Below are 25,906 nucleotides of genomic sequence, written 5' to 3' on the forward strand. Positions count from 1 at the left end.
TTTCGTTGGGCTGGCTTACAGTTCAGAGGTTCATTGTGCTGGTGGGAAAGATGGTGGTCCACAGGCAGACATGGTGCTGGAGAGATAGCTGGGAGTTTTACATCAGATCAGCAGGTAGTATAAAGAGAGAGAAACACTGGGCCTGGCTTGAGCACTTGAAGCCTCAAAGTCCAGCCCCCAGTAACACACTTCCTCCAACGAGGCCATACTTCCTAACAGCACCACTCCCTACGAGCCGATGGGGGGGGGCCATTGTCATTCAAAACAGTACTACAAAATAGTTCTACAGTCATTCAAAACAGTACTACAGTGGCAGTACTATTCACAATAGTCAGATGATCCCAAAGGCTCATCGATGGATAAAGAAAATGTGGTATATATACACAAAGGAGTTTTATTCAGTCATGAAGAAGAGCTTAAGTATGTAAGTTGCAGGAAAATAGATGGAACGAGAATTCATATTGATCAAGGTAAGCCAGACTTAGAAACACAAATATTTTATGTTCACTCATGTACAAAATCCGTATTTTTAAAAGAATACATGTGAGTAGAAGGGGACCATTGAGAAAAGGAAGGGGGGTCAAGCATGAGGGGAGAAGGGACACACGGGAGAGTCATGTTTCCTTGGAAATACATGTTCAAATAGTAAAGGAAGTTGTTGTGCTCAGTTATTTAGTCTAAAATATCAAATAAAGCCAACATGAATATTTTAGAAAACTACTAGTAACTTCTGAGACTTTCTAATGGATGCCCTTTAAAAGTTCTATTTGTTGATGTTATTGTTGGCTTTATTGATTGATTCATTAATTGATTGATTGATTTCGCAATTTCACTGCATAGACCAGAGTTTTTGGTTTTGGTTTTTTTAAAGAAATGCCAGGTGTTGGAAGAATTATGGAGTAGAGAGTTGGGAAGTGGTGTTCTGTCCTCATCCATTCTCACGTGAAAAGTGATTAAGGTGAATAAAGTGCTTAACACAGAAACCAGTGCTAAATATATAAAAATGCGATTAATTTTATTGTACTTAATATGCAATAGTGCAGGTATTCTGGGTAAGTAACCTACTGTGCTTCTGTTACATCATTTTGTTTTTATTTTTTATGTTAGAGCTAGGGGAGACTTTTCCTTACATAGTGCCTGGCATGCAGTTGAGCCAAAAATAGGTGCCCAATCTAATAGACTTTTGTTGAATGAGCAAATGAATGAGAATTATCATATTTAGGGGGTTTGAGTATTTCACTAACAGTACTAAATCTTCAAATAAATACATTTGGATACTGAAAGGGACTGTGTCTTCAGGATTGGGTTGGTTTTTAAAACTACCCTTCTGGGCTGGAGAGATGGTTCAGCTGTTAAAGGCTAGCTAAGCTCACAACCATAAATAAAACTTTGTTTTATTTGTTTGTTGAGTGTGAGGATTACTTCAGATCATTAACAGTGGCTAGAAGTGAGAGATCAAAGGATAAAGTTAAGACCTAGAGTAGGTGCATTCTTTCCCCACCCACTAGAGATACAGTTGCTAGGAAATTGGACCCTCCCCCTAGGGAGGGACACCTGGTCATGGTCAATGGTCTGGGAACCTTCCTATAGCCAATCGATTCAAAATGTAGCATCTTGACCAATAGATGCTTGCCAGGCAGGAATTGCCCTGCCTTGGGCATGCTGGGAGGGACCCACCGCTTCGGCGGTGGGGCTGTGTAGGCCCAAGCTGCAGCTTGTAATTTACAATAAAAAGACCCTCATGTGTTTTGCAACCGAGTCGATTCCTGTAGATCTTTTGGGGGCTTGCGAACTGGGTATAACAGAAGTAAGGACTCATTGACAAAGAAGAGAGCCAGAACGTACTGGCATGAGCTTCTCATTACAATGGCATTCTCACGGGATTCAGATGGTGTGATCTTGGCCGACTTTTCTCCTCTCAGCTTCAGTTTCTCTGCCCATGAAAATGAGAAGAGGGCACCTAAAGATGCTCTCCCTTTCCTGTTGCTATACTCAGGTGCATCTGGGAAACCATGGCATGTGTCTTCCAGGACAGTGCCAAGTCTCCTTCCAGCCTGCCAGAATCAGTTGTGAGGACATACTCTGGTGAACAGCATCTCCCCCTGAAGTGGCGCCAGCTGGAAAAATTGTGGAATGGAATGTGTGTGCCACCTGCGCTGGGATTTGGACATCCAAAGCATTATTGCCTTGAGATATGAAGATGTTTCTGCTGAACTATGCTAGTGAGTGGGCTGACAATGCCAGCCACCGCAGCCTACACTTGAGCTGGGAAAGGAGGCTGGAACTTCTTCTGCTAATGAGAGCAGAGCATGGAGAGTGCTCTGATTCTTGCCATTTGCTCTGTGAATCATGGTGATTCAGCAGCCCAAGAACCAGCGCATCAGTGAAGCAACAAAGAACCAGCTTCACTGTACTCTGCAATGTCGGCCTTTTCCCATCCTTGTCTCTCAAGTGCTCTAAACAGGAGTAGGAGCTTGGTTCAACTTTCCTGTCTGGTTTTGGAGGGAATCACCATTCTTACCGTAAAGAGGTTACATTGAGGGATGGAAAAGGAACATGGTCAGCTGTTAAATTTTTTTCACCTAGGGTAGGGTTTTAACACAGGGCAAGATGAGCAACATCTGCCTTTTTTGATGGTGTTTGTTTTGTTTTGAGACAGAGTTTAGTTCCCACTGTCTTCAGTTTTGTAATCTTCTGGCCTCTGCTTCCTGAGTGCTGGGATGACAGATGTGTGCTATTAGACTTGGATCTATTGTTAGATCTTGAACTACTCAAACATTTCCTTTCTGTGGGTCTGTTCCTCATAAATAATAAGTAAAAATGCCCCAAAGCAAAACTTTCTCTTAGAAAGATGAGAGGACATTGTGTTCTTGTTATAAATGAGAATAAAATATGCAAACCCTCAGCAACTGGTACGTTGATTTGTACCTGAAATAGCACATTTAAGGTCTGAGCACTGTCTTTATGGGGGAGAGCTAGCTTGGCACACAAAAGGTCCTAGGTTTGCTCCAAAGAACCAGACCCCCCAAAACAAAAGAACAACAAAAACAATTAAGATGGAGCTCGGCCTTGTCACATGTTGGAGTAAGTGTTCATTGTAAATGTTTATATTTTTTTTTGCATATGTTTGAGCTGAGCCTTAAGATAACTACAGCAGTTCCCACAACAACAAAGTCCTTGCTGTAATGTTTTTTTAAATCCCTGTCTGTCTGTCTGTCTGTCTGTATCTCTCTCCCCCATCTTTCTCACAGACACAAGGGTGGGAGAGAGAATTGCCTCACACAGGTATGGAGACTAAGAAGTTCTCAGATTTGCAGTTGGCAAACTGGAGAACCAATAGTGAAAGTTTCAGCCTGAGTTTAGAAGCAACTTGGTGACAGTCTAGCAGAGAGACAGAGAGAGACAGAGACAGAGAGAGTATGTGTGTCTCTACTGATTCAAATGTTAATCTGGTTTAAAACCATTTTACTTGTTAAAAAATACTGTTTAAACAAATAGCTGGACACCTAGTGCCCTACTCAAGTTGACACATGAGATTATTTGTCATAGCTGTGATTCACATAAAGTAGAATTGAGAAGTGAGGGAGGGAGAGTTTTTGAACAGTAGGAAGTGTAAGATCTTCAAGGAGCTCATACCCTCATGAGGTTTATGATAGAGTGGGAAGGAGGAGATACATATGTGGAAATTTAGCTAGTGATGCTAGTTCGAGTGTACTTAAAATGACAAGTTGATGGGTTTCTTATTAGGCTTTCTTTAAATAAAAAGTCTTATTTTTATTTTATGTGTGTGGATGCTTGACTTGTGTGTATGTCTGTGCACCATGTGCAGAAAGTGCCAGAAGAGGTCAGAAAAAGGAGTTGGATCCCCCGGAACTAGAATTACAGGTGGGTGTGAGCTGTCATGTGGCTGTTGGGAACTGAGATCAGCCTGTTCTCTGAGCCATTGGGCCCTATCTCCAGCTCCTCATATCAGGCTTTCAATGAAGAAAAAAAAAAAAAAGAAATTACTGTAGAAAGAAGAGATAAGGACCTTAAAGGATGATGACAGTGTGTGGTAACTGGGAAGTGGTGGGTGAGTAGCTGAATGGTAGGTAGTGGCTGTTATGTGTGCTTATGCAGGCTTTTCATAGTACAGGTAAGGACTGGAAGCCTCCCACTCTGCTTTCCAGGCCAAGTGCCCCAGTACAGAGGTATATCCTGTGCAAGCAACCAAGGAAAAGGATGCCTTTTCCTAATCCACTTAGCCAGGTATGAGTTTGAAATAGTGTGTCACTGTGGGGAGTGTTTCTTTGTGTCTAGGTTGCTGTTGAAGGATAGATATGTGACCTACAGTGCAGAGACTGTTGCTTGATTTGCAACTCTTAATGGGAGGTAAACGTGGAGCTTTCTCACTGCCAAGAGCGCTGTTTACCTTACATGAAAATACATCCTTATCTTTTAAAAATTGTATTTGCCTCATCTTTTCCCAAAGCAAACTTGATAACAGGCCTACTTTGCTTCAATGTCAAAGCAGCCTGATTTAATTTTATAAGCCAGTCATGGAAAGAGAATCTGTCCCATGACTCCATAGCATTCTGTTCTGTAGCTCCACTATAATTACAAACAATGCATCCAATCTTCCCATCATGTGTTCTTCTGAGGTACAGATTTTTTTTTGTCATAATTTTTATAATCTTGTTATCTTGTAATGCCACATCATTTAATTATTCCTCAAAATAGATGTCTTCAGAAAATCTGCTCAGAAAAACTGATTTGTTCCAAACTGAAGTCACAACTGGGTGCTTACTCAGAAATTTATTATTTTCAGAGCTTTGGGATTGATGTTTTCCTTAAGGGATCTGATCTGCCGGGTCAGGCTTGAAGCCCTCATGAAGATCATTTGAAGGAATTTAATAAACTCAGAAAACAAGGACTAAGTACAAACCTCCAGCCATCTTTAGCCAGGTTGAGCCTGGTTGCCCTCTCTGGTATTAATATCCAGATGTTGAGCTGCAGCCAATTCAATAACCTTGCAAATATGTCCTGAATGTCTGCTTTATGCCAAGCAGTAGAGCAGGGATTGGGTGCACAACCTGACAGAGAAGTCTGATCTCTAAACATGATCATCAAAAGAGCACTTTGGCTTTGATAACTTGTGATACCCACCAACTACTAATTTTAAGCAAGCCAGTAGATTCATTTGAGACTCATTTCCTCATAAAATCAGTAATGTTGGGGCGTCTTTGCCATAGCAGGCACTAACTTTCACAAGGATGAATTTAGGTTCAATTGAGTGATGTCTAACTATTCAGTCTTTCTCTTTTTCCCACCTGTTTCCTAAAGCCAGAGCCATTACATTGGGGTCTGTTTTTCTCTTTATCATTTCTACCTTCATAGTGGTGTTGGTGTAGAATACAAGGCACAGTACACTGTATCACTAAGTACTGCAGCTAGTGGAAGACGGGGTGGGGCAGGGAGAAGCCCTCTGGGCTGGCTTTCCAATATACTGTTGCTGTTGATAACATTTTCTCCTCATTTCTCTCTCAGTCTTTTTGTTGTTGCTGTGTCATCTCTCAGGACTGTCTTGAGAGGATAATTTTCTGCCATTTGAGCTTCTTTACCAGGTTGTGGTTGAACAATGGTTAATAATATTCTGCGATTTATTTTCCCCAAATGTGTTTTCTTACACTTAGTCACATTAAAACTCCTCTGCCACTTTTCTGCCCACGTGCACATCTTCGTTCAGTTTACCCCTAATCAGCTTGGCATTTTAATCCCTGGAAATGCTGAATGCCATCTGCAAACTTGGCAGTTTCCCCATGCACTCTCTTCCAAATCATTTATACGAATGTTGACTAAGCTGTCATGCCACTTGCTCTATCTAATCAGTGCCTTCCTTGCAATGTTTGATCCAATGACTCCATCACAGAATTAATGATACAAAACCAACTCCTGAACACTGCATTTACCCAGGCCTGTGCCAGTGTCTTTCTGTTCTTAAGCTTTTATTCCTGAACCAAATGTCCACAACATAAATTTTCCCATGCACTGAAATTCGTTTTATTAAAGTACAAATTTGAGTTAATAATCTCTTCACCGACATAAGGCTCAGCCTGACTATCTTTTTTAATTAAATTTTTATTTTTTTATATTAATTACAGTTTATTCTCATTGTATCCTAGCTGTAGCGCCCTCCCTCTTTTCCTCCCTATCCCACCCTCCCTCCCTCATCTCCTCTCATTCCCCTCTCCAAGTCCACTGATATGGGAGGTCCTCTTCCCCTTCCATCTGACCCTAGCTTATCAGGTCTCATCAGGAATGGCTGCATTGTCTTCCTCTGTGACCTGGCAAGGCTGCTCCCCCCTTGGAGGTGGGGTGGTCAAAGAGCCTGACACTGAATTCATGTCAGAGACAGTCTCTGTTCCCCTTACTAGGGAACCCACTTGGATACTGAGGTTCCATGGGCTACATCTGAGCAGAGGTTCTAGGTTATATCCATGCATGGTCCTTGGTTGGAATAGCAGTCTCAAAAAAGACCCCTGTGCCCAGATATTTTGGTTCTGTTTCTCTCCTTGTAGAATTCCTGTCCTCTCCAAGTCCCACTATCTCCCCCTTCTTTCATAGGATTCCCTGAATTCTGCCCAAAGTTTGGTTAAGAGTTTCAGCATCTGCTTTGATACACTGCTGGGTGGAGTCTTTCAGAGGCCTTCTGTGGTAGGCTCCTATCCTGTTTCCTGTTTTCTCCTTCTTCCAGTGTTCATCCTGTTTGTCTTTCTGAGTGAAGATTGATCATCTTACCCAGGGATTCCTTCTTGCTTAGCTTCCTTAGGTGTACAGATTTTAGTATGTTTATCCTATATCCTATATATCTAGTATCCACTTAGAAGTGAGTATATACCGTGTGTGTCTTTCTGCTTCTGGGATACCTCACTCAGGATGATCTTTTCTAGATCCCACCATTTACCTGCAAATTTCATGATTTCCTTGTTTTTAATTCCAGCCTGGCTATCTTAAGGTTCATGTGTGGTCTCTGTTCCAGGACATTCCCAGTGGAGTTCCGTGGCACTTTCTTTCATCTCATTAAGTCCTGTTTTTCAGTGCTAATTTTGTATCCCAGGTAGGCTCTCAAGTTGCCAGGCCTAAACCAACTGATTGAGTTGCCGAGTGAGTGCTGTGAAATAATGGTGGGTTTATCAGGTGTCACTTTGACAGCACGTTCTGAGGTCTGGCGCAACATACGTTTTCAGATGCCCTTGATCCCTGATTCAGTCCCTCAGTCTCAAAGTGATTTCTCTGATCTTGGGCCCTCCTGACCATGTCACCTCACTGATTAAAATCTTTGAGAGTTTTTTTTAAAGTAGTTGGGATAACTTGAACATCGACTCAGTAGGGATGTTAATAAAATCATTCATTTTGTTCATGAGATGATATAGTCATATACCTGAAAAGATTACTAATTATCCTAGACTAGCAAATCATGAAAACAAGAGAGCAGATTCAGGACAGAAGGAGCAGAGGGGTGGTTTCTGGTTGGGATGATGAAAAAGTTGTGAAAATAGATAGTGGGGCATTTACACAGCACAGTGAGTGTACATAATGCGATTAAATTATATGGTTAATATGGAAAGTTTATGTATATTATACTACAATAAAATTAAATCATTAGCCGGGTGCGGTGGCACGTGCCTTTGATCCCAGCACTCTGTGGAGGCAGGAGGATAAAGAGCTAAAGGCCAGCCTGTGCCATCTGAAACACTTGTCTAGCAAATGAACAAGCGTAAGCCACAGCCTCAGCAACAAAAATGTGACGGTCTAGCAAAATACTGTTGAATTTTGAGAATAAACGTTTCCACAGTAATATATATATATATATATATATATATATATATATATATATATATATTTATTTATTTATTTGTGGTTGGACAGAGAGATCAGTAGTTAAGAGCACTTGCTGCTCTTGCAGAGGGTGGAACTTTGGTTTCCACATCAGGCTGTTCATAACTGCCTGTAACTCCAGGTCCAAAGGGATCCAACTCCTTTTCTGGCCTCCTTCAGTGCTGTGCATGTGTGAGCGCGCGCGGCACGCGCACACACACACACACACACACACACACACACACACAGGGCTAGCCCTTAAGTCTCACATACTCAGCCTGACATTTGAGGGCTCATTTGTCTTATAAGCCAAAGTCGTTGTATTCCTGCAGTAGCTCAAGGCTCCAGGTCATTGCCTTCATATTTCAATTTGTGTCTTCCTCATCTCTCTTCTCTAATAGTGGAACCAGAACTGCTCTTTTGCTTGAGTTCCCTTGGTGCCTATTTGTGCTTCTGTGGCTTATTTCCTACACCGCCATTTTGTATGGTTGTTTTGTCTCCTCCCTTACCTGTGGGAGGAAACCCATTTATGTGCCTTGAGGGTTAAGAAAACTTTCTGAGCTACACAAACCTTTTGCTTTGATGTAGTTGTGATTGTGTACTTTAAATTTTAAATACTTCTCAAGAGAAGACTGAAAAGTGGAAGCATGACTGTTAGTTATAGATCTTAAGACCTGTAGGGAACCTTAGCAGTCACTCCTGGGTATTGATCTTGTGTAGGAGTTTTCATCTACCTGGCAACTGCTAGGACCCCACCACTCACACCACACTTCCTACTGGCTAGTCAGCAAATTCTTGCTGAGATTACTGACATGCCACAGCGCCCGGCCCCCTTTTTAAGTGCATGTTGAAGAGTGTTATGTCTCTAGTGTGGGATCTCTGCAGATGTGTGTGTTTTAGAAGAATTAGTTAATTAATGGCTCAGTGGGTAAAGGTGCTTGCCATCAAACTTGATGACACAGGTTGGATCCTCGTTAGGTGGAAGGACAGAAATGACTTTGAAAGCTGACCTCTGACCTACTCATGCAGGCTTGTAGACAGACATATGATCCCTGCCTCAATACCAGCCTCACAATAAGTAAATTTAAAGAAAGAAATATTTAAAACAAACAACAAAATCCTAATGCTGTTGTTCTGTTATGCTTGGAATGGAGCCCAGAGCCTTGACCAGGTCAGATACGCCTTCTTCCCTCAAGCTCTCACAGCTCTTCCACAACCAGGGGTGATGGGGAGGAGGGAAAAAGTGTCTGTGGGTTACCAAGCAATAAGCTAAAATGCAAGACACATATGTCCAGCAGGTGGCAGCAGGAGCTCACAAAAGGAGTAGAACAGACAGGCAGGCTTGGCTTCACGTGTGGGCATGAGTGTGTGTGTATGTGTGTGTGTGTGTGTGTGTGTGTGTGTGTGTGTGTGTGTAAACAGGAATCCTGTATTTCCAGTTTTTCAAATTCTTTTTAAGACTTGAAGTGCTTGGTCAAAAGAAGAAGTCACTGAGAGGCAGAAACAAGCACTTTGTTAGAGATAAATGTCTAGACCAGTGTTGGGCATCTCTTAATCTGCTATTTCCAAAGCCCCAGGAAAGTCTACAGATGCCGCATTAGCATCTATTCCCAGTTTAAAGTTTGCCCTTTGTGCACATTTCAGTAATCCGGGGAGGGTTTACATAAGGCTTCTTCTCAGCCCCTATCTGCCACTGTAGATAGCGTTTGAGAGCATGTTTTCTTGTGTGGAAGGGTCAGAACAAAGGAGCATGAGAATCTGGGCCTGGCACATATGAAGAGAGACATGTAGGCTTGCAGAGACAGTCTCGTCCTCTCAGTCCCGAGGATAGCTCCTGGTCCACCACACCCAACATCTTCAGCAAGTCAGCAGCTTCTGATTGTGAGCCTGCTAAGTGAGAGATCGAGGAAGGATCTGGACATTTAAGACACCTGATTATAATTGCACAGGCCTAAGTTCAGAACATGCAGTCACACAACGTTAAATCCAAATAGTTCTGGAAAATCCAGGATTTACACAGGGCATGATCTGAATCGATGGTGTGTGCCTGGGGCAGGCATCCGATTATTAGACACCTGACTTTGAAAGGTGGCATCAGACACTGCTGCTATGAGCCAAGTGTCAAGAACAGACAATACCTATGGTAAAAGTCTCTCAGATGAGGAAATCACATGGTCACATTAATGCAAACAACATTTGCTGTGTTTTCTAACAGTAATTCACATTTCCATAGTATTTCAGAGCTTCAGAACATTTCATCTGGTTCCATTTCCTTTTAAAATTTTATTTTTATGAATATATGTTAATTATATATAATAATGGCTTTTGTTATAAAATTTTCACACATGTGCATGTGTTCTGACCATATTCACACACCAATTACTCTCTCATCTCATTTCTATACCCATCATTCTCTCCTAGCATCTGCTGGTCAGATATTATTAAATATGGTAAAATACATAAAATAGTTAGTGTTTGGTTCTCAACAAGTCTTTATTGCTAATTATTAAATTTGTCATTAGCTCTTCCACCCACATTTGTTTTGTTTTGAGATAAAGTCTTAATATGTTGCCCAGGTTGGTTTCAAAGTTCTGGGCTCAAGCCGTCTTCCTATCCATCATGCACCACTAAAGATATAATTTTCCTTGAATAACAAAGTTATAGCTAGATGCCTCTGTTCATTTTAGCAATAAGGGGAGATGGTTTATTACCTGGTCCATTAAGGAAGCTGCAAGCCGTTAAACTCACATGGTTCCTCAGCTGCTAGGCTTATTAAGAACATGTTACAATAGGGGGAAATTGACAATGCAGGCACCACAGATATTTTTAGTCTGTGCTGTAAGGATGTACATCTTGGGTTCTGTTTAGGATTGAGCACAAGGGTATGAATCTGGATTACTTTATAAGATTGTCAGTCACAAAGTCCTTGCTAATTGTCTACTCTGTTGCTATCTTATACAAGGCATAGTATGGGAAAACCAAGGGAGGTGAAATATATTTCCCAAACTTTCAAACAGGAAGTATGATGTAATACTTTCCTTGGGTGGGAAGCAGTTTGATAATTCTGCAAGAGGCTGAGTTTATTTCTTGCATCAGGAATTCAACAAAAATCATTTTCCCGTGTCTGTATATTAACATGTAAACCATGTAGCACCAGTGAAGCAAAGACTTCACTGTAGACTATAGATATCTACTATAAAAATGGAACATAGAGATCTACTCACTAGTAAACACCCATTAAGTCATTGTATAGAGCATTTCAATGTAGCTGCTACAGGGATCCCACTGCTGTGTACTAAAAATCCTATCACTGAGATACGCTCTTGAGTGAGAGAAAAATTAAGGCTCAAAAAGTTTTCTTAGCAAGATGCTGTATGAGTGTGTTTAGAGCATATGGTTAGGTCTACACCCCCACCCCACTAGAAGGGGATGCTGGCAAATGATACTGGGCTTGTACTTGATAAGAGATGAATGGAAAAATAGAACATTTACAAGCTGGGTGTGGGGCATGCCTTTAATCCCAGCACTCAGGGAGGCAGAGGCAGGTGGATCTCTGAGTTTGAGTCTAGCCTGGTCTACAAATTGAGCCCAGGACATGCAACTACCCTGTCTCGAAAAACAAAACAAAAAACCCACACACAAAAACAAAAAAGAAACATTAACATTTTTATTCTTTTATTTTGTTTTGAAAATAGATTGAATAAAAATATAGTAATATAAACAACTTCGTTATCATTTATTTAAATGTAGGATCCTTCCCAAAGGTCACACAGCCACAAAAGGATGCAGCCAGCACTCACCCCAGAGTGAGGCTGCAGAGCCTGCCTTTTGGATCCCAGCACACTGCTTCCTGTTCCCTATTAATCTCAGGAGGTGTTTCTGTCATTTGCTAGTAAGTTATGGAACTTATTCCATGAAGGTTTTTTTTTTTTTCTTTTAGAAAACAAATCAGAATGTCCAAAGGCCAGTTGCTTCATGAATGTGCTCATCTAGAAGAGGGATCTGTGCCTTGCCTGCTGCCATCTTTATGGTGATAACATAAAGTGACTCTGGGCCAGGAAACACAAACTAAGATTTCCAACAGGACAAATTACCTTAAGGAAAAGGCATTAGGATAGCTTGTAAGGTTGGGGTGGAGGAAAGGCATTAAAATAGTTCCATTAGCCAATTTGGTCAATGGGCAGGTGCAGGAAGTGGCAGATAAACCCAGCCAAGATCTATAAATACATCCCAGTATCACTTATCAAAACCCACAAAATAAGTAAGCAAGTTAGAAAACTTGGCAGCATGTGAGCATCTAGATTCAAACTCTCCGTTCTCAGCTTAACTCCTGATGTTTTCTGTAAGCCGGCACAGTGCTGAACTGCTTGGGGTTTCAGTTTCCCCAGCAGTCCGATGGACAGGAAGCATTCTCTCTCTTCGCTCCTTCACAGAGCTTGAGAAACTAGCATGTCAAAGAACATACTTTGAAAATACTAATCTTCACACAGAATGAATGTTATTGTTGATGTCTCTTGGGCTAATCTTACAGAAAAGCTATTTGATACACAAAGGTAGGAAGAAGCGTCAAGATAGCAGTGTAGGCATACAACCAAAGAAAAGCCATCTCATGGATCATTTATTTTAGTGCCTCCTTGTTATAATCATGGGAACCGACTGACAGTCCGGTATCTGCAGAGCAATGACAGAGCCATGCACAGACAAATGTCAGGAGAGTGGCATGTGCTTCAGTGCCCCTGCCTGAGGGGCATGCTGGGCTGTGCATGTTGATCAGGGTCCTAAAAGCAAGCTGATGTGAAACTTAGGAAGGAATTAGGGCAGAGGTGGGGGGTTGGATTTAGTAATCTAGCTCCAGGATGGCCCAGTGCCTCAGAGGAGCAATTTCAGGGTGGCCAGGGACTTGGATAGCACAAATGACAACTTCCTAGAACGGTCTGTTCCAGAATCCATAGAGCAAAGGAAATAGCCTGGCCTCATCCTGAGTAAGCTGACAGGAACCAGGATAGGAAGTATTTGTGGTGGGACAAGTGCTTATAGCATCATTAAATCTCCTGAATGGAAGAAAAAAAAAATGAGGAAAAAAAATCGGGCAGCACATATGGTAAGTCAGTTTCCATAGTGTGGGAGAGTGGGAAGAGCATATCGGCAGAGGAAGATGGTGCTGTGTGGCATGGGGACACTGCACTCAGGGTCCTTTGTGACTGTGTCACTAACTTGCCAAATGGCCTTGGAAATGTCATTTTTGTTCCTGTAAATCTTTATTTCTTTATTCCTCTTGTTTTGATTCCAGCTTTTAAAAAAATAAAATAGACTCTTCTCTCAGATAGTACATCCCAACTACAGTTTCCACCTACCTCCACTCTTCCCGGCTCCCTCTCACCTCCCTTCCCCTCTAGGTCCACTCCCCCTCTATCTCCCATATAAAAGAGCAGGCCTCCAAGAAACAACCACCAAACAAAACAAAACATGATACAGTAAGGCAAGGCAAAAAGCCCTCACACCAAAGCTGGACAAGGCAACCAAACAGGAGGAAAAGAATCCCAAGAGCACGCAAAAGAGTCAAAGACACACCTGCTCCCACAGTTAGGAGTCCCCCAAAACACCAAACTCACAGCCACAACATGTACACAGAGGACCTGGTACAGATTCACGCAGGCCCCATGCCTGCCACTTTCAGTCTCTGTGAGCTCCCATGATCCCTGCGTAGTTGATTCAGTGGGCCATGTTCTCCCGGTGGCCTCCATTCCCTCTTCCTCCTACAATCTTTCTGCCCCCTCTTCTGAGGGATTCCTCAAGTTCCAAGGGTAGAGACCCAAAGAAAACCTCCAATTTAGACTCTTTCTCCTCAAGTTTGGCCATGGGTCTCTCATCTGCTGCTGGAGGAAGCCTCTCTGATGATGACCAGAGGGCCACTGATCTCTGAGTGTAGCAGAAAACCATTAGGAATTATTTTATTGTTTTTTTTAAGACGTCATTTTTGGTTTTACCAGAAGGTCTCTGGGCTATCCAGTCTCTGATTCTTGGCCATCCAAGCAGTGTTGAACATAGACTCCCTCTTGTCAAGTGGGCCTCAAGTTAAATTAGATATTGGTTAGCCATTCCCACAAGTTCTGTGCCATGATGGTCCCAGCACATCTCGCAGGCAGGACAGATTGTAGGTCAAAGGTTTTGTGGTTAGTTTGATGTCCATGTTTCTCTTTCTGTAGCCTGCAGCATACCTTCCTACCCCAAAGATATTAGAATGTAGGGGTGAAGACTCCACGCAGGCAGTTTAGTCTCTCCACGTTCACTGAGCTGTGTGCATGTTGTCCTCTGCAATGGGACAGTTTGTAGAGAGCAACTCTCTGTCCTAGCATCAGCTTGGGTTGTTTGGGGATCTCCGCAGGACACCCCTCAGCCAACAACTCAACTGAATGCAACCCAGCCCATAGGGATTTCTTTTAAATCCTAAAAATTGACAAGAAAACCTCAGAAATGTGTAAGATTGACCTAGTCTTTGCCAAGTGAACAATACAGAGAAAATTACTGTTTCTAGATGTGTGTGTGTGTGTGTGTGTGTGTGTGTGTATGTGTGTGTGTGTAATACAGGGGATTTCATCATAAAATGATAAAATAGTTGAAAATGAAAGGGTACTGTGGATTATTTTGCAGGTGGGTAAATTGGGGCTAAAAGAACCGAAGTAGCTTGCTTGGGACTTTAAGTAAGACAATCCAAAGCAAATGAAGAGCCAGAGCCAAAGTCTCCCAACTCTCAGCCTGGAGTTCATCTGCTATAGTCCCCTTACTGCAGAGATTATATGTATGAGTTCACACACTTGCACAAAACTAATTGGTGTGCTCTCTTCCCTTTCTCTAGGGCCAAGTGCTTTCGGGGTAAAAAAGTCCTTGGAGATTATGACATCAAAGTGGAACAGGTAATCCAGCATGAAGCCTCACATTCCCTCTGTCGTCCCAGAGTGAACCATCTAGTCCTGTCCAGTGTCACTCACTGGATTTTCAACTCTGCATCTCCTGTCCTAGGGTTCTTCACTTCCTCGACTCTTAACAGTTCAGATGTTGGGTTCAGAGACAAATGTGGTTCTCAATAGTCTCTTGCGGTGTAGGGTTCCCAAGCTGCCGAGGAAGCCTTAGAGGAGTGTCTTCCTAGGCTACTGACCACACCCCATGCTCCTGGAGGCAGTGTATATAATTCTGGGTGGGCACATGTCTTCTCTTCATTGTCTGCCTACTCTGACCCTGAGGCTACACTTCAGAGGGAACCTACCAAAAGAACACCCCCTTGTTTTTAAGGGAGACTTGAAAGGCTGTTTTGTTTCTTCATTTGTTTGTTTACCTTCCTTTGCCTCTTGCTCCCTGGTAATATAAAATTAGGTCCTTTGTAGGGAGATGTTCTGTTTAAATAACTTATTTTTTGTTTAATAACAGAAGTTATTCTCATCTCTGTGTTAGGATTTACAGAATAATTGGATACTTTTTCTATCTATTACTACTTTTATGTATGTATGTATGTATGTATTTTTACAGCATGATCTCACTAAGTGGCTCTGGCTGTCCTAGAACTTGATACAGACATATAGAAATCAGCCTACCTCTGCCTCCAGAGTGCAAGGAATAAAGGGATACACCACCATGCCCAGACTATATTCCATTCTTAAAACAGCTTGTTAGATATTCTGAATCAATAAAAAAAAAAGCTATCCCTGCATTCTAGACTGAAGAAACAGAAACCCAGGCAAGGCAGGTTCCTCATTTGACATGCTGTGTCAAGGACAAGGGAGACGGAAACCCAGTAGCTGAACCCAGAATCCAGTGCTTTCATACAGAGACTGAGAAAGGAGCCGCTTATCCTGGTCACATGCTCTCTCTGTAGAGAGGCTCAAAGGATGCTGAGCTGTGAGTCAGAAGACACAGTGGTAGGTGTAGAAAGTCAGGAGGTTTAAGTGATTTTCTCCTATGCTAGATGGGGTGGCTATCACCAGCACCTGATTCAAAGGGTTTCCTTGAGTGTTGGGTGAAATCTACCAGAGGTGAGAACACATGGAAAGTAAACAAATGCCTGCTGTTGTGGCTGCTGCTGTGTGCAGAGGACTGAGACTCAACTGCTGTACTGTTACTCTCCAGGCGGAATTTTCAGAGCTTAACCTGGTGGCCCACGCAGATGGAACCTATGCCGTGGACATGCAGGTGCTCCGGAATGGCACAAAGGTTGTTCGGTAAGGGCCTTTCTGACCTTGAGGTTGCTGTCACCTCTGAATTGATGTGGTGGCTTCAAAGTCAACCTGAGATACTCACGCTGTGTGTTGCATGGAAGTACTAGTGAAGGCAGCTCTTAGCCCAGCATTAGAGAAAGCTACTCTAAGGCTCACAGTCTCACGTAGAGGTGACCGGATTCTGTTAGGACTGCTGTCTATCCTCAAGTCAGTGTGGGTTTGTGCTTTTATCACTCTGAATGGTTCTCCTGAAAAACAGGCTCCATTGCTTTCTTAAACACACAATCTTCCTATTTATGCTGATTTGCTTAACATCGCTCAGAGCTGGTGGCAAAGCCCTGAGCTGGATGCATGTTCCTTTGACACTCATCCCTGTATATCTCTCTTTATTCCTCATTCCCAACAACTCGTGTGTGATGGGAAAATCTACTACTAAAATAGGCATTGCAGAACACTTCCATTCTGGGTGGTGTTCTGAGCACCTAAGTCTGGGATGTTCATGTATCCACAGCAGTTCTTTCAGGGAAGGGTTGAGAATTCCAGATGGGAGAAATAGTTTCCATTCTTCCCAGAACTTAATATTGCTTTAGGTTTTCTCTTGTTTGAGGAAGGTCCCTACATCATCCTCTTCCTTACCTCACTCACAGGACCCTGACCCCTCAGAGTCTAGTGTCCAACAGGGTATGGGTCAGGGTCAGGAAAGGCCAAACTGGGTGTGTCAATAAGAAAATGGGCTTGCCCATTCTGAAATCTGAAGAAGAACATAGGAAAAGCAGATGCCCATTTAGGTGTGAAATGAGCTTAGGTAGATCCTACAGCGGGAGAGACAGGCTTCTCCATCCATGGAGAAGCCTGGATGTGTCATGAGATACACACCTAAGCAGGTAGTGACCGAAGGCCCAGCAGCAGGACTCCAGGGCAGGTACCAATGTGGGAACTCGGATTTTTTTTTCTTTAACTGGCATATAGGGTTGGGATTGGATGTTAGGGATACAGCTGTTCTTCAGTGTCCAACAGGAAGGGCCTACTCGGGGTATCTGGGCCTCATATGAGATCAGAGTACCCTAAGCAGATGTTACACCATCTTGGGAGTGACTCTTTGAGTGACTGAGGAAAGCTCCTTTAACCCTCACTACTAGAGGAGATCTCTGAGCTGGCTTGGGCTGGATCTGTCTGTAGGTGGGGGTTGGATGGGTGCCTGGGCAGTGGACCAGGTAGGTCATTGTACGTGGTGTCAAATGCTGAGCTGCAGAGCCTTGAGGGTAGATGCTGCCACAAACTGTTTTTCTGGGAAGGTCTCTAAAGCTAGGGCATGGAGACAGGCAACCTAGTCCTCTAAAGCAGCTATGGCTAGGAGCTTTGCTGGCTAGAGGTGATACCAGGGGAGCTTTTCCACGCATGGGAACATTCCGTACTCTCAGTGCTTCCTGCAGTCCCGTTGCTCAACCTCAGCTCTGCAAAAAATATTTGCACCCCTCCCTAGCGTCCGTTTTGGAAGAATAACATTGGGAAGTTTGGCATGTACCCTCAGCCAGGCTAGCTCCTTGCTCTCCTGGGGTCTGATGAGGGCATTGGCTATTTTAAGGATCAGCCTTAAGGAATTGAGTGGTACGTTAAGACCAGAGATCTGGTAGTAGTGTGGTCTTCCAGAACCTGATCTGAGCACTAACTCTGGAACTACAGACACTTCAGGCTGACATACTACCCTATGAGGACAGAGAAAAATCTCTTTCACTTAAGGTATGGGGGCCTAAAAGTCTTTTCCCTCCTTCAAGTATTCGTATGCCAGAAAAAGACAGCATTTAGTCTGAAGGAATGAGAGAGATTCAGAAACATAGTCCTCAGATCTCCTTTGGAAAGTGCCATGATACTTCACAACCCTATCCAGAAAGGAGTAATAATAACACAAGGGCCATGGACCAGCTGGTCATTGACATCTCTTCTCTTGTCTTAGGCTTTGGAAATGCATCACTTGAAGTGTTTGTTAATGGAAACCTGCCTCTGCATTCTTACCAGGTCCTTCAGACCAGACTTTGTACTCATCCGACAGCATGCATTTGGCATGGCGGAGAACGAGGACTTCCGCCACCTGATCATTGGCATGCAGTACGCAGGCCTCCCAAGCATCAACTCACTGGAGTCCATTTACAACTTCTGTGACAAGCCATGGGTGGTAAGGCACCCTTCCTACCCCGACCCCAGAGTGCCTCCAGCACTCCACTAGTAGCCCTGACTGAGAAGATCTGAGAGGCTTGTTGGCCGGGTGGCTGGGTGGGGCAGGCCATCATAGCAGCGGACCACCACATGTCATGGGCTGCACACTTTTGCTTCAGAGTTGACCTTTGACCTCTCTGCCATGCTGCACAAAGATCCTGTGATGAAATCCTTACAGGTCTGTAGGTCTTTCCTTGACCAGGGGGTTCAGTAGTGAAAGTGCCTGCCTCTTGCCTCTTAAAATGGGCAAACTATTGGAAAAGCTGAAAGCTAACAGAGAGATCTAATTTAGAAGGGTATCAGAGACAGAGCTCTGCCAGTACTTCAACAACTCCAGAGTCAGATTCATCCTCACCCGCATGAGTTAAACAGTTGATGTGAGATGAAAGTCTCCCTTGAGATAGTCAAGTCTTACCCCCTTGTGGGAGAAAAAAAGAAAACAAGAAGCATAAAACCTCTCTCTGTATGGTGCCATTCTCTGAGATTATTCAACGTAATATCATTTAATCTTCATGATAAGCTTACCAGGGAGGTATTATTATTTTCACTTTGTACAGAGAAATAAGACCCAGGAAGGATTAAGTCACTTGCCAAACTTACAGAGCCAGGATTTCTGTAAGTCACACTGCCTCTCACATGGAGTGGAGAAGAGCTGCCTTGGTCTCTTCTTCCCTAGCCAGTCTAGAAGCTTTGGAGGGCCATGGAAACTTTCAGGCCGAGAAAGTGTTGAAGGAATGAGGCACGGAGAGTGAGGCTGCTAGCTCTGCTGCCCCAGGCTGGCCTTATGGAAGGGAGTGACTGCCTCTAATCATATTCTCTTCATCTTGTTTTTTAATAATCAAATTTCACACTCGCTAGGTTGCCAAGGTCCAGCAGGCTCATTGTGACATTTCTGAACCGTAACCCTATTCGCTCTGGGAGCTGGGGGGTTTCTGTAATCACACAAGCCCATTGACTCTGCTGTTGACTTTTTTTTTCCACACTTAAACGGGCAGCTTTCCTGTCCTGTGGATTCCAGAGAGACCTTCCAGTGTAGGAGGAAGAGATGTGGACAAGCAGGAGGCGGTCTGAGAGCTGCTGGTTAAGGAGGGGCTGAGTGACTGAGCTTTGCTTGCAGCTTTTCCCTGTGCGTGGCCTGTGACATTTGGAATCCTACTGTGCTGCAGAAATGGGCTAAAAGGATGGTGTGATTTGAGTGTGCTGCCTGTCTCAGAAAGCACATGTGAGGTATCTATCAAATATCGTTCCTGGGAAGCTCCCATTTCTCCTCAGTCACATGACTTTTCTCCTGAAATCCGTCCTAACCCACCCCATCCCCACTTCCTGTCAGAATTTGGTTCTCTCATAACTACACAAGGCGATGCCACTGGTGTCAGCTTTTACTGAGTGATTTAATGATGTAGCCCTGTGACTAACTATCTCACGTGTTTCCAGTTTCTGTGTCTATGAACTGTGATTAATAGTAAACGCCATTACTCTGCCAATGTGGTTATTATAGCTCCCTGATATTGAGACCCCCCCAAAGAAAATGGTCCTGTATTTTTTTTTTCCTAAACTGTGATAAAGGTTAGAGAAGGGAGGAACAGAGAGATCCCTCATGGGATCTGGGATCTGGTGAGGGGTCACATTCTCACCCATTCATAAACCCAGCACATTGCCTTTGGCGTCGCATGGGAACAACAGGGCTTCCTGGCCACACACCAAGTTCTCCCTGTAGTCTCACTCAGCAGCTGCCACGCAAACGACATTTCACGTGTTGTTCTCAGCTTGTCTGTAGACGTGGACACATTTAATGACAGTAAGGGGCGTGTCCCTCCCATAGGAGCACTCTGGCTCATGTTTCTGTATTTCCTACTGTGGGTGCTCTTGATGTGAGGAGAGCCATCCAGTGGGCTAGAGAAGGCTGTGCCTTGCACCAGAATGACTCAGAGCGATGACTCTGCTGTCCCCAAAACTGGCCAGGCTAGCTGTGGGTTTTCTGTCAGTGAAAGCAATGGTACAGAGAAAGCAAGAGCAATGCTACCATCTCTGAGTGCTCTGGATGTATCTGAATTCTGGGTTACTTGGAGATTGATGGACCTGGGTTAAACTAAAGCATTTAATGTCTAGGAGAGATAGGGACAACATATTATTCAAATAGAACGCAAAACCCCATTTCTTCAATGAATTCTTTCTTGAGTCATTTGATAAGTGGTTTAAATAAGCATCTTCCTGTTCATTGCCAATACCACACCAGCTCTCAGATTCATTTTTTAGTCTGCATAGAGGAAATAGTCCTTATCAGATATTACCTTTGTTTAATTGGTAACTGTGTACTTGGGACTTAATCTGAGTTTCCAGGGAGGCAGAGGCCAAGCCTAGTACATTAATCAGACAGGGAATGGAGTTGGGAGGGCAGAGTGAGCTCTCAGGGACCCAACTGGAGCCTGGGAACTGGCTGTCATTTTAGTCTTGGCTGTCCCGGGCCCCTGGGAGTCTGCCGGAGGCCTTCCTGGCATCTGTATGATTGTCTGTGTAACTCACCCACACGTGGGGAAGATAGGGCCCCACATGTCTTGGTGCCATGCCAGAGTGTGGGCTGCAGCAGGACAGAGGTCTCTAGGCAGAGCTGGCATCAGTTCCCTGGGGATGCTGGAGAGCTTTAGAAGCCTAGGCAGAAAAGAAATCCTGCCAGGTCCAGGTGGGCAAATAGGTCTGAAGGTCATGGGGAGTGGTAGGAAGGATTGGTAAATGAAGAAGAGGGCTGAGGGTCAGTTTTGATAGCCAGAGAAAATTGAAGAAGCCATGGGTGAGAAGCAAACAAAGAACAAAGAGGGATGCAGTGGGCAAGGAATAATGAAACCTGGGCACTCTCCCAGAGTGGCTCTCAATACCAGGTGAGCTCGGAGGCTTCCTTAGCCTCAGTGTTCTCACAGGTAAATCAGGAGACCTGGGATGGAGTCTGTCTGAAGTCTCTCCAAACAAGAAAGTGTTGGAGACTGAGTCCTAAAGGAAGTATTAGAACTCCAAATTTACTAGTTCCACGTCACTGAAGGCTATGGCCCGGAAAGGCTCATGTTTTTCCATATTTTAATCAAATATTCGGCACAGAAAGACCATGATCTAATGGAGGAGTTTGGGAAAAATGCAATAAAAGATGTTCTTCTTGATGCAGTGTGAGAAGCTGATGGGACTGACCCTTCTCTGCTCACATCTGAAGAAGGGGTCTGTAAAGGAGGAGCCTTTTGTCCAAAGGCTACTAGCGAGTTAAGAGGAAAACACCAGAAGACTCTGCTTCTTTAACAACTCTCCTACATTAACAACTCTCCTACATCATGCACACGCTAACATCCCTTACAGAGAATGAGACCTAAACTTTGTAAAAAGGTCCTAGCTTTCCTGTCTCTGACAAGTAAAGGGCAAGTTTGCCAACAACTTTCCCTAGTATCTCATCAAGCTATCAGTGGTTTGGAGCCTGAACTGGTCCCACTAGAGAAAGGATGCTAGATTCCCCTGGTGCCAATGCACTGCGGTCGGCGTTGTGGGATCCCTGTGGGCTAGGTGGGGAAGTCCTCTGTTTCCTGTGAGAAGAGCATGTAGAATTTGAAAAGTAGGTCCTCGGAGGACTGAATGAAGGATCTGGCAGTGAACCTGGCCCAAGAGTGTGACCTCGGGCAGAGGGTCACTCTGATTTTAGTTTCTTTGTTTTTGAAAGTCAAGGATTCTAGATGTGCACCAGAAGCCTTCTAGCCCCGATGCTGGATATTCGAACCTAGACTTTTCTCATTTTACCACATGTAAAGGGTTGAGCATGTTCAGTCCTTGTAAGTCCAGTAAGCCAGTGCCAGGAAGGTGGATGTGTGTGTCTCACTACTGGCCCTCCACTCTTCCTGAAGAACAGCTTCCTTCACGACACCTCCTGTGCAGACACTGCCAGGTCTGTAGAGCTCACAGGGGGAAAGTTATCATTTATTTCTTTGTCTGGCCTGTTACATCTTCAGCTTTATTTTGCTCATTACTCAGAAGTGCATGTGCTTGGAGTTAAGAGACTCATGTTTCAATGCTAGTTTCACCTCTTTTCAGTCCTATTATTAATTTTTTTTTTCATGACACAAGATTTTACCGTGTAGCCCAATACCATGTCCTAGAGCTCACTCTGTAGCCCAGGCTGGCCTCCTGCTTTTACTGATGCTGAGATGACAGATAGGCACCACTTTTCTACCCCCAGTTCTGTGATTCAAGTGAAGTTTCCTATCCCTTCTCATCCATGTCAATTTGAAAAGATAATTATGTAGCGGCCATCAGTGAATACTAGCTTTCTCTTTGCCCAACTAAAGCATCTGTTCTTGAATACAAGTTGCATGTACCTTGTCTTTCTTGGTATCAGCAATGTATTTAACACAATGCCTTCTACCGAGAGAATGCCTCTATTTATTTGATAAAGTGATGTTTTGTCTGTTCTAGGGGTTGAAGATACACTGAAATTCTTTCTTGTCTTTGCAGTTTGCTCAAATGGTGTCCATCTTCAAGACACTGGGAGGGGAGAAATTTCCACTCATCGAGCAGACTTACTACCCCAACCACCGAGAGATGGTAGGTGACTCCCTGCTGTTCCTACTCTTAACCACACGGTGACTCTAGAGGTCTGTCAAGAGCCTCAGCACCTCAGGCCCAACGCTCCAGGCAGCCATGGAGCTGCTCAGAGCAGCAGAGGTAGCTAGATTCCAGCCGACAGCTTTTTGTTTTCCAGTTCTGGCGACAGAGTAGAGAAAAGTAGAAACATAAGGGCATTTTAATCTGTGAACCAAGAGTCAGAAGGTCTCAAAATTTTGAGTGTAGCTTTAGCTTAGCCACGTGCCTCTGGGCGTGTGATATCCCTCACTGCATGCCAGGTGACCAGGATACAGCATGCACACGATTTCAGAGAGATTCCTCAAGTGATAGATTTGAAGCTTCCTGAGATAAAAGCTGTTGCCTCTGTTATTCTTCACTAAACTTCTATTTCCTTGGCCATCTCCAAATTGTGACAGGGCACAAGGACTCTTAGGCCTTCTCTGAATTCACCCCCAGAGGTCAGAAGGAAAAGAAAAATGATTGATTGAAAGCTATGAAGATGTTTCATACTAAGCAACGTAGAGGTTACTTTTCCATCCCCACAGCCTCTACCCAAGGATGTTGTGGAGCATCACTGGATGATCCCAGTTGGAGATGTCACTGCCAGAGCCTTCCAAGTGCTGTGTTCTGGGACAGGGATCATGTTTGGCCCCCTCCCATTCCCTCCTCCAAAAGGGATCTCCATCATTGGATTTAAATCCACCACCTTCTTCCAGTATAGCATACATAGTCCTGCTCACAGCTGACTGTATATAAAAAATGCAAAACAGTCCTGAGCTGTCAAAAAGAACTGATAACCTCTATCATCTTTTCCAGAGCTTCGGCAGGAAAAGGTTTTGGGATGTTGAGCTACATGATTTAATAAACCATAGAGGCCATTGTCAGTGTTTTTCCACTTAGACAAAGCCTGAAGACTCTCAGAGGCAGAGGAGCCTTCAGGGACTGGCAGCTAGAGTCCAAGACACAGTGGTAAGGGGCCTGAGCTGAAGGGTGGAGACACTCTCAGGGTCGCAGCTGGCTTTTTCCTGCTCTGATGTTTAACAGGGAGCAGCTGAAGACACATCAAGGAATTTAAAGGTGTGTTCCCCACTAGCATCTTGTCCCTAGAGGGTCCTTGTGTTATCCCCTCTCACCCTCTACTGAAATGTGGCCTCAGGAAAAGATCGTGATCTGGGCTCACTTTTGTTGTTGTTTTTTGTTTAAAAATAAAGTTCTAAAGTAGGAACAAAGACGTTAACACCTAAAGGAGGCTGAAGAGAAGTCCCTGGTCACCAGTAGAAGGCAACAGAGATATTTAACCTAAGAGAAAATACTTGCTCTAGTATGTAAGTCTTTTTCTTGTCCAAAGATATGTGCCAACTGGGCCAGACTTTCTGCCAGCAATAGTATCAGGGACTTGCAGGACACTGAGAAAGAGTGTCAGAGTGTCAGACACAGAAAGAGTTCAGCTCTTACTGTGTCCTTCAAGCAGAGGAGAATGTATCAGAGGATTAGGCTAAGTTGAGACAGTGGGAGTAGAGGACATGGAGCTTTACTGCAGTCTTTTTGGCATCCAGCCCACTCGGGATACAGTCAGCCCACCATCCATAGCGCACATCGCAAGGTTGTGCCATTTCATGACAGTCACAGCTTCTCCTTTATCATGAGTTAAGAAAAGCCAGTTAAACAGAGCCAGAATAAAAACTTTCAGTAAATGGTGGAAACTAGACTAACAAGGTTTGGGAGACAGGGGAGAGGGGCTGAGGGCAAGGCAGATAATTCACACTACCTTCCCAGCCCTTGACAAGCTGTGAGCTGGAGATGAGACATAAGCTGTCACATGCTCCACAGCCTCCATTTTGCTGGCCAGGCCATCCACTTGTCACTTCTCATTGTCTGGCAGCAGCATGGCAGGCGGTAGTGGTCAGAGAGCCACTGAGGACTGGCTTGGTCTTCAGAACTCTTTGAAGGATATGGTCACTGGTCCCTACTAGGGCTGGATGATGTCAGCATACTCCTTCCGGAGGTGTAGGTGGCCCCGGTACCAGCTGCAGATGCCATCAACGTGCTTCATGCAGACATAGTGCTGGGCCTGGTACCCATAGAGCTTCCGTTCCAGCAGCCAGTCTGTCCAGAGACACTCATTGGGGGCTGAGATGGTACAAGGTACCGCATAGCAAGTGGTGATCTAGTCATGATCATACAATATCAAAGTGAATAGCATGTCCTCTCTCCGCTGCTGCCTGTCACACCCCTATGTCCTCGCTTCCATCTCAGCTGCTTTCGTCTTCTCCCTGTCCCCAGCTTCCTCCTGAGTGCCCTCCTCCCCATCTCTTTGATGGGCCTTATTCCACCATGACTGTAAATACTCTCCAGAGCTTTTATTTCTTTACCTCAAAACAAAAATCTTAGTTTTTCTCAAATTTGTTATAGACTAAATTAAAATTTGAAAATTAATTATTTAAATGCCTGGAAAAGAGTACTCTGTCCATCTTTCTATGCTCCCTTTTCTTATTTTTTTTTAAGACAGTGTCTTAGTATGTTGCCCATGCTAGCCTCAAACTTAGATTCCTCTTCCTTCCTCAGTCTCTCAAGTACTGCTACCACAGGAGCATACCACACACCTGGCTTAGATTTTCTTTTAGTATCATTTCAGTCTGCTGTATATGATTTATTGGGGTCCCACCGAAAGTGTAAGTACTTTGAGGTAAGGTACTGTGGACTCTGCTTTCCCATCCCCAACTTCCATGGCACAACTTAAGTATAGGAAGTGAGAAAATACATGTATGTGAAGTAATACATGAAGGATGAGACCATGGGCTCTAAACTTGTCCCTCACCCACAGAAGACCTTGGACATGGACATTCCCTTACTTGGCAGCCACAGTTCTGGTGGTAGTGATGATTTAGGCTCTCCCTCTGCACCAGAGACAGGTCCTCCCAGGGCTCAATGTAGTTGCACAGATGTATGAAGACTTTTCCATCACTGAGAATCTGGCCTTTGTGGAAAGAGAGAAAGGAATCCAGTTAGGAGACTTAGTGCTCCTAGGGGTC

At 44.0% G+C, this 25,906-nt stretch overlaps 2 protein-coding genes across 2 annotated transcripts in view; one reads left to right on the forward strand and one right to left on the reverse strand.

The window, feature by feature from the left end:
• Positions 1–25,906, forward strand: part of Syn2 (synapsin II) — a 128,496-nt gene that overhangs the window by 69,605 nt on the left and 32,985 nt on the right. The window contains exons 2-5 of the mRNA XM_055604173.1: positions 14,714–14,771; positions 15,979–16,070; positions 18,084–18,240; positions 22,764–22,853. Coding sequence (XP_055460148.1) covers positions 14,714–14,771; positions 15,979–16,070; positions 18,084–18,240; positions 22,764–22,853 — 397 coding nt within the window. The remainder of the gene's footprint in view (positions 1–14,713; positions 14,772–15,978; positions 16,071–18,083; positions 18,241–22,763; positions 22,854–25,906) is intronic.
• Timp4 (TIMP metallopeptidase inhibitor 4) overlaps positions 24,323–25,906 on the reverse strand; it is a 6,429-nt gene continuing 4,845 nt past the window's right edge. The window contains exons 4-5 of the mRNA XM_055604174.1: positions 25,727–25,851; positions 24,323–25,041 (exon numbers count right to left, since the gene is read on the reverse strand). Coding sequence (XP_055460149.1) covers positions 24,844–25,041; positions 25,727–25,851 — 323 coding nt within the window. The 3' untranslated portion in view covers positions 24,323–24,843. The remainder of the gene's footprint in view (positions 25,042–25,726; positions 25,852–25,906) is intronic.

Source organism: Psammomys obesus, unplaced genomic scaffold (assembly GCF_907164565.1).
Source record: "Psammomys obesus unplaced genomic scaffold, mPsaObe1.curated_primary_1811, whole genome shotgun sequence".
In the NCBI taxonomy this organism is placed as follows: Eukaryota; Metazoa; Chordata; class Mammalia; order Rodentia; family Muridae; genus Psammomys; species Psammomys obesus.